This window comes from Colletotrichum spaethianum (assembly GCF_022836535.1).
Source record: "Colletotrichum spaethianum MAFF 239500 DNA, contig27, whole genome shotgun sequence".
Lineage (NCBI taxonomy): Eukaryota > Fungi > Ascomycota > Sordariomycetes > Glomerellales > Glomerellaceae > Colletotrichum > Colletotrichum spaethianum.
Window position 1 is genome coordinate 174,065 of NW_026054797.1, and position 16,732 is coordinate 190,796.

General features: G+C 54.8%; 7 protein-coding genes across 7 annotated transcripts; 3 read left to right on the forward strand and 4 right to left on the reverse strand.

The window, feature by feature from the left end:
* Positions 1-1,310: 1,310 nt before the first annotated feature.
* Positions 1,311-1,502, forward strand: ColSpa_09217 (uncharacterized protein; the record flags this gene model as incomplete). The annotated part of the gene is made up of 1 exon (XM_049275429.1): positions 1,311-1,502. The coding sequence occupies one exon, from the start codon at positions 1,311-1,313 to the stop codon at positions 1,500-1,502; it is 192 nt and encodes a 63-aa protein (XP_049131386.1).
* Positions 1,503-2,022: 520 nt separating this feature from the next.
* Positions 2,023-3,600, forward strand: ColSpa_09218 (glutamyl-tRNA(Gln) amidotransferase subunit A; the record flags this gene model as incomplete). The annotated part of the gene is made up of 3 exons (XM_049275430.1): positions 2,023-2,647; positions 2,708-2,784; positions 2,824-3,600. The coding sequence occupies 3 exons, from the start codon at positions 2,023-2,025 to the stop codon at positions 3,598-3,600; spliced, it is 1,479 nt and encodes a 492-aa protein (XP_049131387.1).
* Positions 3,601-4,018: 418 nt separating this feature from the next.
* On the forward strand, positions 4,019-4,429 carry ColSpa_09219 (uncharacterized protein; the record flags this gene model as incomplete). The annotated part of the gene is made up of 1 exon (XM_049275431.1): positions 4,019-4,429. One exon carries the CDS (start codon positions 4,019-4,021, stop codon positions 4,427-4,429), a length of 411 nt encoding a protein of 136 aa, XP_049131388.1.
* An 899-nt stretch (positions 4,430-5,328) lies between these two features.
* On the reverse strand, positions 5,329-7,368 carry ColSpa_09220 (uncharacterized protein; the record flags this gene model as incomplete). The annotated part of the gene is made up of 3 exons (XM_049275432.1): positions 5,329-6,547; positions 6,636-6,931; positions 7,045-7,368. 3 exons carry the CDS (start codon positions 7,366-7,368, stop codon positions 5,329-5,331), a joined length of 1,839 nt encoding a protein of 612 aa, XP_049131389.1.
* A 1,115-nt stretch (positions 7,369-8,483) lies between these two features.
* On the reverse strand, positions 8,484-10,200 carry ColSpa_09221 (uncharacterized protein; the record flags this gene model as incomplete). Its single annotated transcript, XM_049275433.1, has 4 exons — positions 8,484-8,859; positions 8,904-9,064; positions 9,145-9,947; positions 10,161-10,200. 4 exons carry the CDS (start codon positions 10,198-10,200, stop codon positions 8,484-8,486), a joined length of 1,380 nt encoding a protein of 459 aa, XP_049131390.1.
* A 1,680-nt stretch (positions 10,201-11,880) lies between these two features.
* Positions 11,881-13,583, reverse strand: ColSpa_09222 (inositol-3-phosphate synthase; the record flags this gene model as incomplete). Its single annotated transcript, XM_049275434.1, has 2 exons — positions 11,881-12,793; positions 12,847-13,583. 2 exons carry the CDS (start codon positions 13,581-13,583, stop codon positions 11,881-11,883), a joined length of 1,650 nt encoding a protein of 549 aa, XP_049131391.1.
* Positions 13,584-15,077: 1,494 nt separating this feature from the next.
* Positions 15,078-15,353, reverse strand: ColSpa_09223 (uncharacterized protein; the record flags this gene model as incomplete). Its single annotated transcript, XM_049275435.1, has 1 exon — positions 15,078-15,353. The coding sequence occupies one exon, from the start codon at positions 15,351-15,353 to the stop codon at positions 15,078-15,080; it is 276 nt and encodes a 91-aa protein (XP_049131392.1).
* Positions 15,354-16,732: the final 1,379 nt, after the last annotated feature.

Here is a 16,732-nt window from a genome sequence, read left to right on the forward strand (position 1 = left end):
GTGTTACGACCCAACCATTTAGGGTGCTGGCCGGCGTAACTAGATAGTGCAGAACAGGGGATAATGATGCAGGCGCATCATTACCGAAGCTTTTGCTTTGTGGTGCAGTTGGTTGCCCTGACCTGCTTGTAACAGCTGGGTAGTTTGGGTGGTTTTTTTAGGTGTTGGCCGTTGCGCGACACCCGTTTCCAATACACTATTCAAACACTTTAACTTTTAACTTATTCACTTTACTAGTTATCTCTAAAATTAACGTTAACTACAATATCTTTTAAGCTAAGACATTACTATTAAGTAATTAACTTGTTAATCTATTTGAAACACTATTAGTTATATTATTGCCAGTTATTAAAAAGAGCTTTAAATAAAATATACTTAAAAGAAAACTGTTACGACCCAAATCCGGTTGGTGAGTAGTGCAGCCTGAGGTGAACCCCTGAAGCAACCAGCAGGGCAGCCAGTCGATTCATGTATGCAGGCCTACGGCACGGGCCGGGTTCGGATCGGAAGAACTAGGGAAGGTCACGTGATGGATCAGTTGGATCACTTGTGATCCGATATGATCCCCCAGCCAGGATCACTAACCAGCAAGACTGATCCCTTACCCAGGATCATGAGCAACAGGAGTGATCCAGGAGAACGAGTTAGCTATAAGGACATTCATTCCAAGAAGATAGAAACCTTCCATAGCTCTTCAGCAATCAACTTCGTGATTCACTCTCTCATAAGTGACTCTTAGATTATCCTTCTGTTGTGAAGATAGAAGCTACCTACGCCTTGAAGTGCCTGACTGATCACCAGACACCAACAGACCAGCAAGATTACCAACAAGACTTACCTTACTGTTATCGAGTATCGACCTCAGCTGCCTATTAGCAGAAAACACCACTGTCGGATATCTGACCGTAACAAAAACATTATTTAAAGTAGAATAGTGAATATTGCAGTAGTTAGAAATAGTTAATAATTATTAGTAGTAATATAAGAATTTTAAGATGCGTAAAATACTAGGTTACGTGGTAAATAGGGCGGTTAAGTTAAGCAGCATAACCGAAAAAGGCAGTAATAGCTAAAGCTTACCCAGGGAGGCCTTGGAGCGCAATGGAAGAGGGGAAACAGTTGGTACTTAATTAGCTGATCCATGTATCTGGGGCCTGACTCTAAGCTAGTGCTGTGGGGAGATACTTCAGCGCCTCCCTGTTCATCGAAATCAACTTGCGCCAGTGTTTTCGAGCAATGATCCCTTACGCAAAACAGACTCCTCTTAATATTCGTAGTTCTCTTTTTACGCTGTACATTCTACCGCCATCATGGTCGATGGCAACGCTATCGCATACAATGTCGCCGCCTTCATCAGCACTCTGTTCCTCCTTGAGTTTGGTGCCAACAAATCTGTTGATCACACTGCTATCGTCGCTCGCCGGACAGGAGTTCCGGACACGATAATCGCATTGCTCACCGCTGGCGCAGGATGGGAAGAGGTAACGCTTCGACCTAAATGAAACTCAATTGACATTACTCCTCTTTCTTCAGCTACTACTTATTAAATGGCAGCACAGCTTCTCGACTTCCAGAATAGGGTAAAGGTGGAAAAGTTTAGCTAGCACTGTCCCAGTGTCCTTTGACGTGAAAATAGGTAAAACAACAAAGAACATCACCCAATTTTAGGAGATATCTCAACTGAACATGGGTCAACCCTTGAAGTCCAAAAGAAGTTGTGGATCCGCGTGAAACTGATGGCCAAGACAAGTACTAAGTCACTTGGGCGCTATCGTCGGGGTAATACGGACTGGTCGGAAACCCATGTAACTGCAGAATCTTCATGTCTAGCAATCAAAGGCCTTGAGCTTAGAAATTTACAAAAGTGAGAGGAATTCGCGACATGCCATGAGCCTTTGACACTCCACAATTGCACAATCAAAAGCCCTCGAGGCTTAGGGACAAATATAAAGAGCGTGGGTGTGAACGGATTCATAGAAACTGTCATCTTAGCGTTCTATTACCAATGCAGTTGTATAAGACATGAAGCTTGCAAGTTTTGCTTTGGCAGTCTGCCCTACGGCGAAGTATATTCTGGAGCTGTTGCCCATGGCAGCACGAGCCTGTACGTCGTTGAACGGCATTCTCATCCCATGGATTCTGATGTCGGAAATCCAAGATCAAGGTTTCGTCGTCGGTGGCGCACAATACTTGGCCGTCACTTCGAACCCAGTCTTTATTGTCCCGTATGTGTCGGAACACTTCCGAGGCCCAATTGCTTACATATCTGCTCTTTCTGCCACAACAACTAGAGAAGAGCTTCAACAGGCCATCAATAACTCTTTGAGACAGGACGATATTTTCGTCGAAGGCTTTCTCAGAGACGTCCTTGTCAGCGCGAGTGGCCCTAGCGAGCTCTATGTCTCGGTCATAAATTACCTCGAGGGTCTTGGATCAAGCGTTACCTATTTCAATGGCGATGGGCCGAGCACCTGCGGCATTTCAACACTGACCCCCTGTCCTTTGTTCGGAATCACCGATGGTGATGAGCTCAGGCTAAGCAAAGTCCAATTGCTGTATCCCGATACATACAGAACCTTCGTGACTGATACCTACGAGTCGAAAGGTACCTACAAGTCCTTCGCCTGGGCCGAAGCAAGCTGGGGATGTCCCTTGATACCTGTCCCTTGAAGGCTCTACAGCATCGAGGACGACAGGCCCCTGGCAGGTCAGCGCATCGGTGTCAAGGACATCTACGATATAGAGGGCGTGCAGACGACGGCCGGCAGTCAAGCATATGCCGCAGTCAATGGCGTTGCCAGCAAGACTGCGCCAGCTCTCTAGCGGATCGTTGATCTTGGCGGATTCCTTGTCGGCAAGCAGAAGACGGCGCAGTGCGCTTCCCCTGCGCACGCCTGGAACTGGAATAATGCATACTACCCCCGGAACCCCCGGGGCGACACTTTCTTGAGCTTCTCTGCCTCCTCATCGGGAGCCGGCTGTTCTATCGCCGCCTATGACTGGTTGGACTTCGCCATCGGCACTGATACCGGTCTGTCCGTGAGGCAGCCAGCCGCGTTCTCCGGCACTTACGGCAACAGACCCTCTCGGGGTATGATTCTCATGGAGAACGTCGTGACCAATGCACACAACACCGATATCGTGGGAGTCTTCGCTCGCGGCCCTGCAAAGTGGGCTGCCTTTGCCAAGGTTTGGTGCGATCCATCACTCCACCAGCACACCTCCCTGAACGGCCTGCCTGCGCTGTCATTGCCCGACGATCGTAGCTTTCTGAAGCGTATCCTCTATCCGGTCGACCATCTCCCACTGCAGAACCCTGCTGCCGAGACCATTCTTCAAATGTTTCTGGTGGATGCATCGGCAGTACTAGGTGCGACTGTGGAGCACTTTAATCTGAGCGCGACCGTCGAGGGAGTGGCGGGCCGACCCTTATCAGAAGTCCTGGGTGATCTGAGCGTTCTTTGGATACATGATTTGATCACAGAGACCGCCGAGCCCTTGCTGGCCAAATACGCGCCAGGCTTCCCCCCACTCGACAAGCCGTACCGCCAGGTCTTCCATTCTTCTATCGCCGATGACGTCGTGTACAAGGCAGCCTAGGGTTAAAAATCCCCATGGGTACCCATTTGGGTTCTAACCCATTTGACCCATGGGGATTCTTTTGAGGCCCATATGGGTTATGGGTTGAAATGGGTTATAGGTTTTTTTCAAGATTATGGGTATAGGTTTTTGGGTTATACACAAATGGGGATTTCTGTTTTCTGGATATGGGTATTATGGGTATCCGTCACGTAATAAGCAGAAAACACAACAAATATTCTCAACCCATAAATCCATTCTCATCTTATCATTTGGGTATGGGGATTTTTCATACCCATACCCAAAAAAAAAATACCCAAATACCCAAAACCCAAAACCCAAAAAACTCATTTCATGGGTTGACCCATTCACCCAACCCATTCATCTGGGTACCCATGGGTCCCCATGGGTTTTGGGGATTTTTAACTCTAAGGCAGCCATGGCGAACCGGACCCACGATGCGGCAGCCTGGCATGAGAAGGTTCTCTTCTCCAGCGTTGAGTCCTGCTCAGAGGCCATCTTTGTCTACGATGTCGGAACGGGCGGGCTTCCGTCGTTCCGCGAGCAAGCTCTCAACGACTCGCCGGGTGCTGCGCTCCCCGTCGATCCCAGAGGCCCTCGTGCGGCGTCGGCTGTTTCTTCATACTTTGGTGACGCGGACTATACGATCCCTCTCGGACAGGTGTCTTACTTTAGCAATGTTACCTTCCGGGAGGAGGTGATGCCAGTGACGGCCAATCTTGTGGCGAAAAGGGGCTCCGACTTTGTATTGTTCAACATGATTAATGAGTTGGCGGACCGGGGCATCTTGGGAACTGTGTTGACAGGACGAACAGCTTTTCCTAGTTAATTCCTGTACCTAGTCAAGATAGGTTTATACCTTCAGCCCGCAGTTGACACAAAAATGACCTAGCTTAAAAAGTGACATAGTATGCGTAGAGAGCAGCAGCGGCAATAATACCAAATAAATGCTGATCAGAATTGAGTGGCATCATGCAACCGTAACATGCGGTCAGCTTCACTAATCACGTCGACTATCACACTCGCATCGGGCCGCTCTTGATACGAGGAGCAAGGTTATAAGACGGATGAGATGGCGGCGAGACCATACGATTATTTGGAAGAGAAGCGCGTGGGGTGTGTCCTTGTGGTTGATATGTGAGGAAAGTATTACTTCACAGGCACTTCTATCTTATCATGCTCCCTAGAGGGTCATTGGACCGAAAACTCTAAATAGAGAGGCTGTGACTCTTGACGAATACTATCCTACTAATTCTTGGTTTGAGCTTAGTGCCGTAGCTTCTGTAGAAAGAAAGACTGGAAATACTAGATGTGGTATAGAAGATAACCAACATGAGCAATTCTGCTAAGCAATTCTGTAATCCAGGACGTAATAAATGAAGACGGCACAAGGCCATAGTGGGAGATTGGTATCATGATACTCTATAAATTATTATGGTGCGGCGTTCTGGATGTTCAGGGGCTAATAGTTGAAACGACCCTCTGTCCATGCACCACTTGGATTTAGAATGGTCCCCATAGACGGCGCAGAAGAGCGCACGCCGTTCCAGGCTTACGATATTAAAACACAAAAAGCACTGTATTCAGCCGGTCCTCTTCCACAAAGCCAGTAGTGCAAAGAGCCAATATCCTCGTCATCCATTAGATGTAACCGTCTGTTCATGAAGCCATCCGCCATGCCAACAAAACGCTCTATGCTCGATCCACCAACCCCTTTCCCAGGTCACATCACTGCCTTACTTCGTCCTCCTCGGCAGCAACCTCGTCCCCGTCCATCCAAACCTCGTGCCCATCCCCCTCCCACACCGCCCAGCTCGCCAGGACCCCCAGCATCGCGACGCCCGCCAGACCCCACCACACGGCGCCGACGATGCCGTTCGCCAGCCCCTGGCCGTACAGGTACCCGCACAGCACCGGGCCGATGGTCCGCGCGGCGCTGCTCACACTCTGTCCCATCCCGTGGATTGTCCCCAGCACGCTCGGGTGCGGCGTGCAGTTGTTGATCAGGATCGTCTGGCCCGGCAGCGCGAACGTCCTGCCGAGGACCTGGAACAGCAGCACGCCGACGATGGCGAACCAGATGGCGGGCCCGCCCTTGGGGCCGGGGGGCAGCGCCGACTCCGTCGTGGGAACGACGGCGAGGTAGGGCACGAGGAAGTACGTCACCGGGAAGAAGTAGAGGAACAGCCGCCACGCTTTAACGGTGCCCAGGTGCGCCGACAGCCGCGGGTAGACAAAGAGCTGCAGACTGATGCCAATGACGCCGAGGATGGCCATGGCCATGCCCACGGACTGCGGCGGCATGCCGAGGCCGCCGGAGAAGTGGAAGGGAAGGTGCGCCGGCGCGGCCGAGGTCGGGGTCGAGAGGAAGACGAACCAGAGCGAGTTGAAGGTGCCGACGTGGAAGGCCAGCAAAAAGTGCGCGGCAAAGGTCATGACGACGTTGCGGGTGAAGATGCGGCGGAAGGGCAGGCGGTGGCGGTACCGCGGGCGGGGTTTCTGTTTGGGCGCGGCGGCGGCCTCGGGGATCATCTCGACGTCGACGTCGGTGGTGCTCGCGGAGCTGGAATGCAGCGGCGTGTAGGCCGCGTCGCCGGCGCGTCCGCGACGGCGCGCAAAGGCCCGCCGAAGGAGGGACGCGATCTTGGCCCCGACGCGAGAGCCCAGGTCCGGCCCCTCCTCGCGGAGCACCTCGTGGGTCTCGTCGAGGCAGAGCCAGACGGACAGCGCGGCGCAGGAGAGGAAGACGGCGCTGAGGAGGTTGGGCGCGGCGTAGGGGTACTTTCTGAAGAAGTCGATGTCGCCAAAGAGGGAGGGGTAGCTGCCCGCCGGGTCGGAGAGGATGCCGCCGAGGATGGGGCCGATGATGACGCCGATGTTGAAGGTCATGGGGAGGAGGATGAAGGCGCGGGCCTGGAACTTCTTTTCACGTACAATCTCACTGATCCTGTTTGTGTGTCAGCAAATACATATGGAATCTTTGCAATTATGAAATCCCTCGGCGGGGAAATCAGGGGGGGATGAAAGAAACATACATCGTTCTGAGAACGCCCACGTTCCCGTTCGTCGCGCCGCCGATGCACCGGAACACAAGAGCCTGCGCAAAGGATCGTGAGAACCCAAAGCCGACGCACGAGAAGCACGTCCCCAGCAGACCGATCATGAGGACCGTCTTGCGGCCGAAGCGCTTAGAGTCGGCGAGGCGGCCCCAGACCATGGCGGTAATGAACTGCGCCGCGGTGAAGGAGGCGTGGAGGATGCCGGCCTGGCTCGAGATGACCGAGTCCGGGAGGCTGGGGTCGAACCACTTGAGCTGGTAGAACATGTAGGACTGGGCGTGTGTCAGTGACTGGTTGCCGCGGTGGTTGAATAGTCTCATGTGAGGTATGAGATGCGGATGAGAGTGGGGGACGGGGATGAGTGCTTCTGGGACTCGCTACGAACCTGCAGAGACGTCTGCACAAGAGGCTCACTCAACCTTGTGAGTGTAATGACCATTAACTGCTGCTTCTTTGGCAGATCGCGCCATGCCACAGGCTTGGGCTTGTCCGGCTTTACTGGCGGCACAGGCAGATTCGCAGAACTGGAGAGCGGGGCGTTGGCGACGTCGACATCGGCCTCCAGTGCGCCATCAGCATGGCCCAGCATGGGTGTGTCCTCGTCCGCATCGTCGTCCGAGTACCCATCGCCATCCTCTTCGCGCTCCGTGTCTGCGTCCTCGTCGTGATGCTGCAGCACTGGCTCGTCTTCTGTGCGCCGCGACGACATGGCGGGCCCGCGGTTGTCTGGCGCGGCTCGCATACGTCAACTGTTCCGAGATCGTCTTCCGTATCCTCGGTAGAATTGCGTCAAAGGCCTACAAATCGGCAAAAGTCACGCACGGTAAGCACGATCAAAAAGTTGCCAGGCAATGTCGACGCCGTTGGTCAAAACCAAAGATGCAAGACAGACGATTGCTGACAAGACGGTTGTCGAATCGAGTGGTAATCGCTCCAGAGGGGGGGAAACCGCCAAGTCGACATCGGGGAGACTCCGACAGGCCGGGACGGGTTCAAGCCGTGCAGCAAAGACCAGCATCCAACGAAACAGAACGAACCGGCCTGGCCCGCCACCTAACAAGGTCACATGTATACAAGAGTCAGTGAACCATGTACCGCTTCCCAGTTTTTATCGCCGAGCAGAATCAATTTGCGCTTTTTCGGTGGTCGCGTGCGACTGTAATTCAGACCGCTTGACACGGGCAAGTCACAATAGGCCGATCCCGGCGCCGGGGGGCCGGGTATCCGCAGTTACCTTCTCTCAATCTCCACGGCCGTTGACGAGCGGCGGACCGAGCCCGCCCAGTTTAGGTTACGCTGCGGAGTCAGTAGGAATCTGTCGTAAACGATCTTCAACGGGAAAGTGGGTTCTCGAAAGCCGACACGACGGCTCTATAATGTCTTTTTTGTGTAACAATATCACCTGCTGGGAACGAAGGAAAAAAAGCATTCGCAGCGATATTCTGAAGAGACCCACCATTGGACCAAAGACACAGATGTCGCAATTCGCCGAGTCGGCGCCGATGACAGCCATTCCGTCCGACCTCGCTCTCTAGCTAGCATTTTAGACCACCGAACGTCGCAGATCATGTTTGTGTCGAGTGATAGAAACTTGTCAAAACACAAAAAGCCGGATCGCCATTCACCCATTCGTTTCGCGGCTTAGGCCAGCACTTAGGATACATTATATATACACAAATTATTCGCTTTCATACCTCGCGAAAGTAACTGGAACATAATTCAACCGACGCTCGTTTCTGTCGTTCACCTTCGTTTTCCCTCCATCGAGACGCCAAGAATGCAGAGCATACCGTACCCAGCCAGAGGGAAATAGATTTGTTCGCTTCATATCATTTCTCGCGGCTGGTGGGCTGAGCCCAGATCGTTGTTTCGGTAGTCCCGGCTGCCGCTCCGCTCCTTAGTCGGCTGTACAGGATCCGCGACCATGCTCGTCAGGCCTATCGTCTGGTTTTGGTGAGAGGGAGGCTGGTAAGCCGGCGGAGCGCCGCTGTCGTAGGCAAAACCGCCGTGCGTGGGGGCCTGACGCCACGGCTCTGGGTTGTAGCCGCCCTGTGCCTGGTTGCCGAACTTGATGGGCATCCGGCCGCGGACCCACTTACCCCCGAAGGTAAAGAAGAGCGAGACGAGGAGCATGAGGATGATGAATGCTGCGAGGACGTAGTTGAACCTGCGGTTCAGCGCAAAGGAGAAACCGCTACTGCTGTTAGCTCGGTGAATGTTGACCGGGGCAATGGGAAAACGTACAGGAAGGCATTGAAGGTGCCGAGGGCGATGATGATGCGCCCGAGCCATACGTGAACCGTCTTGTACGGGGTTGTCTGCTGCGTCTTCTTGTACTTTTGGTGGTGCAAGAAGCCGATGGCAAATTGCGCCAGCAGGAAGGCAATGACGATGAAGCCGATGATCTGGTGAGCAGACTTAAAACCGCGAGACTAGCTTCCTCGTTAGCACTGTACCCACCGCTGTGCGAAAGACCGGCACCTACACGCGAGTACCAGAAGCTGGTCAAAACCCCGAGAACGAACCCCACAATGACGATGAGCAGCGCGACACCCTGGTTGAGGGCGTGCCATCTGACCATGTTACCAAAGCGTAGGAGTATCGCACCAAACGGGATGAGGAACACCAAGGAGCCGACCATCAGGACGGCATGGAAAATGGACTTGTAGTCTCTGCGTCCGTCGTTGGCAGAAATCTGGTTGGTGCCTTCGTTGACGGCATTGTCCTTGAGGGCGGGCGCGTCGCCGGGACCAATGGTGCGCTTCATGTTGATTGTGAAGCGTCCAAACTCCTCGTGAAACTTGACAGACGAGTCTCTCTTGTTCGAGAAGAAGCTTCCCTTGGGGCCAACAGCATAGATGGCTTTCTGGTTCTCGTTGGACACGTCGACCCATCCTCCGGGCCAGCTCCTGCAGTGGTCGGTGCATCTGGCGCTGAAGTACATGGAGCCGTTGAAAACACCTGTGCCGGGTAGGGACTCCCACTTCATGCCCTCGTAGTACGTCGGCTCGTAGTTTCCGTAGGCCACGCGGGGCGAGAAAGTGACGCCGTTGCCGGACTCGTCGCGGTAGATCATAAAGATCAAGCTGCCCTTCATGCTATCCTGGCCAATGCCGATGGCGGCCCATGAACGGTCGATGGGGGCCCGCATGGTAATGAAGACATCTTCGCCACTGTTTTCAGGGACCGTGAAGCCGAAAGCGACGTTATTTTCGGGGGCAACAAAGGTGGATTGACCTAGATCTGGCGTGTCGGAGGTTTGGGCAAACGAGGGAGTAGCGAATGTGGCTGCGGGAAGAGGACAGCGTCAGTGGGGTTCTTGGAGGCCAATGTGTTTATCATCGGCGCGTTCAGCGTGTTCAGCAATATGTTTGCCGCGTCTTTTAGAAGGGCGTTGGATTGAGGTTGACGGAGATAAACCCTTGTCTTCGCTAGGAGGTCGCCAGGAGGTCGGCAACAACCCAACAAGGGGACTCGCGAATAAGCAGGCGGGCCACTAACCTGCAGCAAGGGCAGCGCGCCCAAGGTTGGAGAACAGCATCGTCGCAATGTGCTTGGCTTCGTAGCGGCGGATGCGCCTGGGTGTGGGATCACAGTAGGGTCGTCAATGTGTTGGCGATGCGATGACGGACCGGCGAGATGGAGGTAAGAAGAAGAAAAAGGAAGAAAGCCGTTGCAAAGGGAAAAGAGGGAGGGAAATCAAGAAACGCAAATTACTGCTTGATTAAGTGTGGCAGGCTGTCCCGTTTGAGAGACAACGCGCGAGGAAAGGGAAGGGTAGCTAGCACTTGGCGAACGACACATGTGCCCGTAGCCAAAAAGGCGGTTCTTGGCTCCGTCGGAAAAGGGCAATTAACTACCTGATTAGTATGGAATGCGAAGCAGGTACGTACGTTGTACAGCATGCGCTCTCGTCTCTGTTCCCTGCCTCCATTTAGCTTCATTCCCGTCGTTGTCCTCTCCCACCTCTTTTCTCCCTCTGCCGCTTTCTCTCTCTCTCCCTCTCCCTCCCTCATTGCCCGCCAAAAGGGACCGTCTCACCCACTCCCCCACCACACACAGTCCAATTACTACCACAGACTTTATGCTTGATTGACCAGGCAATTTCATCACCAGCACTACCCTAGCAACGGTTTGGCAGATCAGGCACAGTGGAGCGACTTCAGCAGGGGGCCTGTCGACACCAATCCCCAGGGGGCCGCTAGCGAGTTGCCCCTCTCCTCGTCCAATTATGATAAGCCTTTTACCCATTTCCTTGTGTTCCCCCCTGTCCCTTCCCCATTGCTTTTTTGGAGAGTTAGCTTTTTGGGAAGGTCTCCATCGGCACCCGCAGCTAATAAGTATGCCTCTGTTGATACCTACTGACTGGCGCCTTGCAACACCAGACATGACAGGCCCGAGGCCTTCCTTCAGTGGCTGCCCCCCCTTTCCCACTTATCCCTCGTCAATCGTCATTCTGCCCCGTCGCTTCGGAGTAATTGAGTGTCTGAGCGGCATTGGCGGGAGGACTTTGTGATTGACACCTGGAGAAAGATGCTATCCCCCCCCTTGGCTCGAACCCTTCTCCGGATTCTCCAGATTTCCTTCTCCGGCAAGCAACGTTTGCGTCAGGCCAAGCTTTATGCGTCCTCTCCATCTTTCTCGCTTGTCCGTTGGCTAAGGAGGGATTTAGAAAAGTCCGTTCACACAGCAGCGACTGACATGTTGACATGGGCCGACAACACCAATCATGATGAGCTGCGCGTTTGGGCGATTACCTGTACTATTATCTCCAACGCCCTGATTGGTCATCGTCCCATCTGCGTCAATGCTGTAGCCACCCACCATCGTCTTGTCGTCGTACCACAGACAGAAACACTACACCTCGATGGATTTGAGGGCGCGATAAGCATATGCTCGTCGGGAACCTCCCTGATCTTATAAGAAGCTTTCGCTCCGATTGGGGAACCTCTGAGGCCGGAATCGAAGGGCTTGCGTGGCTGCCCCTCAGTCAGCGTCACGATACGAAATATCATAAACTCTACAACATGTGAGACACTTGCGGGCTGCGCGGTAAAGACTGTTGGTATTTTCTAATCATAGGTACTCTTCAAAATCATCGGCCTAAACTCTAATGATCGGCTGAGGCGACATTGACCTCCAAAATCGAAATCAAACCCCCAAGAAGCCACGTGGCACGGCAAAGAACGTAAATATTGAGTTGCCATCGATCCGTGGCTTCTCAGAAGAGCTTGTGCTCAAGCGTCATCTCGCTCTCGGGTTCGAGTCCGACACACGCGCGGAAGATGTTGGTCAGCGCGGCGCGCTGCTTGCTCAACGCGTTGACGACCGGGGTCCCCGGCGGCGTCAGCGGCGCCTTGAGCATGTAGCTCAGGATGCTCAGCACGCTGTGGAAGCCCTTAAAGTCCTTGGTCGCGACGCCGTCCGTCGACGTCGCCTTCCACTGGATGCGCGTCATCATCTCGGCGACGAGCACGAGGTCGATGATAAGCGGCGATGCCAGCAGGGAGTCCTCGCACACGTTGAACAGCGAGATGGTCTGGTGTCCGCCCATGAAGATCTCGGCGTAGTACTCGTCGAGCGCGCGCTTGTTGTCGCCCACGGCCGGCATGTACTTGATGACGACAGTGTGGTCCGGGTGCTCGCCCTCCTTGTACAGCACTGAGTTGGCCTCGACCATGTCGTCGACGACGTTGGACTTGGAGATCTCCTTGGACCGGAACTGCTTCTGCGAACTGAGATTCTTGCCGTCGTTGTTGCCCAGGTGGTTGTAGCTCGCGATGGATGTCAGCTTGATGCCCGCGTTGATGAGGAAGTCAACGAGAGCCGATTTCATTTTTGTCTGGCCCGACTTGAAGTCGTCGCCGCCGATAAAGGACCCGTGCCTCTCGGCCAGCTCGATGGCGCCCGGGACGAAGGTGTTCTGCGGGGAGCCGTTGATAAAGGGAACGCCCTCGAGGGTGCAGGCGACAGAGAAGACGGTCGAGGGGGACACCTCTTCGTGGCCCTCCTCAATGGCCTTGAGCAGATTGTCGGCGGTGTCGTTGACGCCCGGGATGATGTCGGCGTAGCGCTCCGTGTTGGCGGTCCACTGGACAATGACCTTGTCGAGGCCGTTGGCCTCCTTGAAGTCGCTGTCTCGGGTCAGCACCATTTTCCACTCATCGCAGCACACACACAATCTTACCGAATGTCCTTGCGGATCTGCTCAACGTGAGTCGTGCAGGCCTTGCTTCCGGGAATCACATTGTCGGCCCTGTCCTCCTGGTTGGCAGCAATAAAGTCAGGGTAGTAGATGCTCGGCAGCGGCACCATCTCTGCCATCTCCTTCCTGACCTGCGCCTTGAGCGTCGGCTCGAGCACCTGCGCGCGGTCCATGGCAGCGGCCAGACTCATGCCGCTAATGTCCCAGCCGCCGATGGCGAGGTCGTTGGGGTGGACCATGGGCACCAGGTCGTGGAAGGGGATGTTGACGTCCCTGGCCGTCTCGGCGTCGGTCCCCAGCTTGACGGTGGACCCCATGATGACGGAGCCGTAGTAGTTGGCGGCCCGGGCGCCCTCGCGGGTGTCCCACTCGAGGCCGCGGCGGTTGGCGAGGATTCCCGCGGTGACGGTGGTGCCGTTGTTGCCGCCCCAGCCGACGAGCATCATGCCGACGCGGGGCACCTTGCGGTCCGTCTTGAACTCATATACGGTCTCGGTGGGCGTGGCGACGTACTTGCCGGCGGCGTCCTTGTTGACCTTTGTGGTGCGGTAGGTGTACTTTGACCGGATCTCGCTGTCGGTGTAGACGACGTTGGGGGAGTTGACGGTGAAGAGCTCGCGGTGCTGCTGGTTAGTAGCGGCGGCAGCGGCGCCGTTGCCGTTGGGGGAGGGTCCATCTCCGTGCGCGGAGCCCGAATCGACCTCTGCATGGGGAGCCATGATTCTTGAGACTTCAGAGGTGGCGCGGGGGTGCGGTTTGTTCAGGGTACAGTTGAGTATTTGGCTTGCGTGTGTGGTTGGCAAGGATCTTTAGAGATCTTTGGCCGAGTCCGCTGAACCTCCGGGGGAGGCAGAGCAGCGGGCTCCTGCGTACGGGTGATGGACCCTAGGCGGAGGCTTTAGCATCTTGTTTCCCATGCGGTCGTGAAAGTGAGGGTGAGATCTAGTTGAGTGGGACTTACGAGTTGAGGAGGTTGGAAAACGTCTTGACGACGGGGTGATCGCGACTCGTAAGCGCGATCAGACAATGGGCTGAGGTTGGGTTGGGGGGGTGGTTTGTTTAGAGTGAGACTGTTTAGGCTATCCTCGATTGTCTTGACTTGACAGACTATGATTCAGGATAAAGAAGAGAGAAAAGAAGAAAAGGAAGGACGTCGGAGAGCCGGGCGAGACGGGAAGCGTGATTCAAATAGTTCGTCCAAAGAGCCAAGCCTGAGAAGGGGGGGAACCGTCCGGGACGCCGGGGCTGGGTAAGGTCAGGCAAGGTAGGTAGCTAGCCGTGGGACGAGGTGAACCTGGAGCTATGCCACGTCGGGTCTTACTAGTCGTCCGTTGTTGGGGGCGGTGAGACGGGTTCGAGTGCAGAGAGTGACAGGCTACAGGCACGGCTCTCTGGTGGAGAGATTATGCAGTGCGGTTCCCCGGGACGCGACGGCGACAGATAACGGGGCCCAGGACCTGGCTGCGTGCAGCCGTGTGCGTGGATATGTTCAATTTGCGCGGTGGTGGGATGGGGATGGTGCAGACACGATGGTGGTACGCGGGGGTCAGGAACCGGTGCTCGGGAGGACGGAGGGGAAGGGGGGGATGGTGGATTCGTCGGTTTCTCCGGTTTAATCCAGTTGTTTACGCGTACCTGGGCTTGACGACATGGGAGAGACGAGCTGGTGGAACGGTCGTGGTGTAAATGCAGACAAAGACGCAGTGTCCAGGCCAGCGAGGCACTATGCGAAAGCTATGAGTTGTCAATGGGAATGCAGCTTCACGAGCCTGTCACTCTGGCCGAGTCGGAGATGCAGATAAGCTCTGGCGACTTGTGCATTATCTGGTCTCTTCGCATCGTTCCGACGAACTTGTATTGCATGGTGCCCGTCCCTCCTCCCTCTTTCACATGCCGCCGTGCCTAACCTTGCTGTGCTTTTTGCTGGAGGGACGGGGTAAGGCGCCTTATCTTAGGCGGCGGCCCGGAGCAGAAAGGCCTCACACGACACATCCATGTACGGCCTATGCAACATTGGTCATGTCTGGTTCGTAACGCACACGACTGGTCCTGATTCTTCCGAGATGCACGAGCCGAACTGCATGGGACAGCGGACGCCAATGGCGTGGGCAAATGGTTGTCCTCGTCCTCAATATACTACCGTCGTTATTGTTTGGAGGAGCACCGGCGCGCAGTATCGAGGTGGGATGGCGGGGCACTCGGTACCCGCACCTTCAGCTGCGTCCCCAGCAGCGCAAGCGAGGACTGCTCGCGAAGAAGGGGGCGGGGCGGATGCCCTGGACGTGCGTGTCGAACCCGGCTACCGAAGGAGGGACGAAAGGAGAATGGAGGGGTTGTGGTGACGGCCGTCTGATTGGGCCCAGTCCGTGAGCCAACCCGGTGACCTGGTGCTCGAGCGCTGTTCTGGGCGTCTTCTTCTCCTCCTCCTGCTCCTCCTGCATTCGGCGGCGTCGGGGCGGGTTCTTCGGCTGGAGGCGGGGCCCCGTCATCAATGTTGTCGTCTAGGGCGGGTTTAGTTGCCAACTTTGAGATGGCATTGCCAGTTCGATATTGCTTTGATGAAGTAAATTATAACGACGGGCTCTGGGCACTCGCGCATGGCAATCCTCCTCACTAAAGATGTACTTCGAGCTGTAATCGTCTGCTCTCTGCTTCCAGCCGCTCCCACCCCTCCCTCTCGGCTGCCCTTCCGCCGGGCTGGCGTATCCACGGCGTGCACCCACATTCCCCCGGCCCTGTAAGAAAACCCCCACTATTCCTCTTCAACCGCATGAATCCCGCATGAGCGTGCCTGCAGGACGGAAGGCCCTCAGGGTTGCGGAGCTCTGCGCCAGTTGGCCAGACGTCTTTTCTCGTTAGCAGCGGTTGCGCGTACAGCCCGGTTTCGCGCGCAGGCAGGCGTCCTCTCGCTCTCTGCCATCCCGGACGACGAGCACTTGGCGGCTTGGGCGCGCTCTTGACCGCTACTGTCGAGCAAGAGGAGGCTTCTTCGTGATTGGGCTGCTGCTTTTTCAGGGGAACCCCCGACTGTAGCTGCAGTCAACGACGGGAAGGGCGGCGGGATGGGCAACGGGAACTCTCTTTGGCGAGGAATCCGAGGGTGCCGCGAATCCGATCCCGGCCACTTGGGCGTGCTGATCGGAGTGTCGGGACATGTTGCCGCCCCGTTGGTCGCCGAGCTGCGAGACGTCCGTCCGGAGATGAGGAAACCGCCGAGCCCCGCGACTCCCGACGACAATTCGTCTGTACCGATGATGGTTTTGGAAACCAAAGGGCAGTGTGGAAAATTGTGCAAAGCAACGGCCATGAAAGGTGTTATATTTTACTCCTATTTCTAGACGAATCATGCCCATAAGCCAGGTCTACATGTTAGTAGCGTCGTAATTAACTGTAGACCCTCAATACCCCAAAGTGGACGATCACCCAGAGGCAAAAATTGTGCGATACTTGGGAGCGACCTCATCAACTACTTCTCGTCCACAGTGGCCAAGGAAGCGAAGGGACTGACGTCGACATTGTCATCCACAATACCAAAGCTACGGCGTTAATGCCTTTGTCTAGCACTGAGTCAATTGATCTGCGAAATTCGGCAAGGACGGACAACCATATTAAAAAGTACCTACCTCCATTACTACATTGTCCGTTATGATTTTATTAGTGGTGAAATATTATACACGGCTTTCTAGACGGTGGCAAGACCCTCGCATCAATAGCTACACAAAATTCAACACAATCGTTCAGTCTTTCGTCGCCATTCTATAGGCTTTCATTCTTCCCGGCAAAAATTCGACAATTTTAGTAGCCTCGTTTAGACGTACTACCCTGTTTGTTTTCATAATCAGCCGTAACGTTGTCAGTAGTCAAAGGA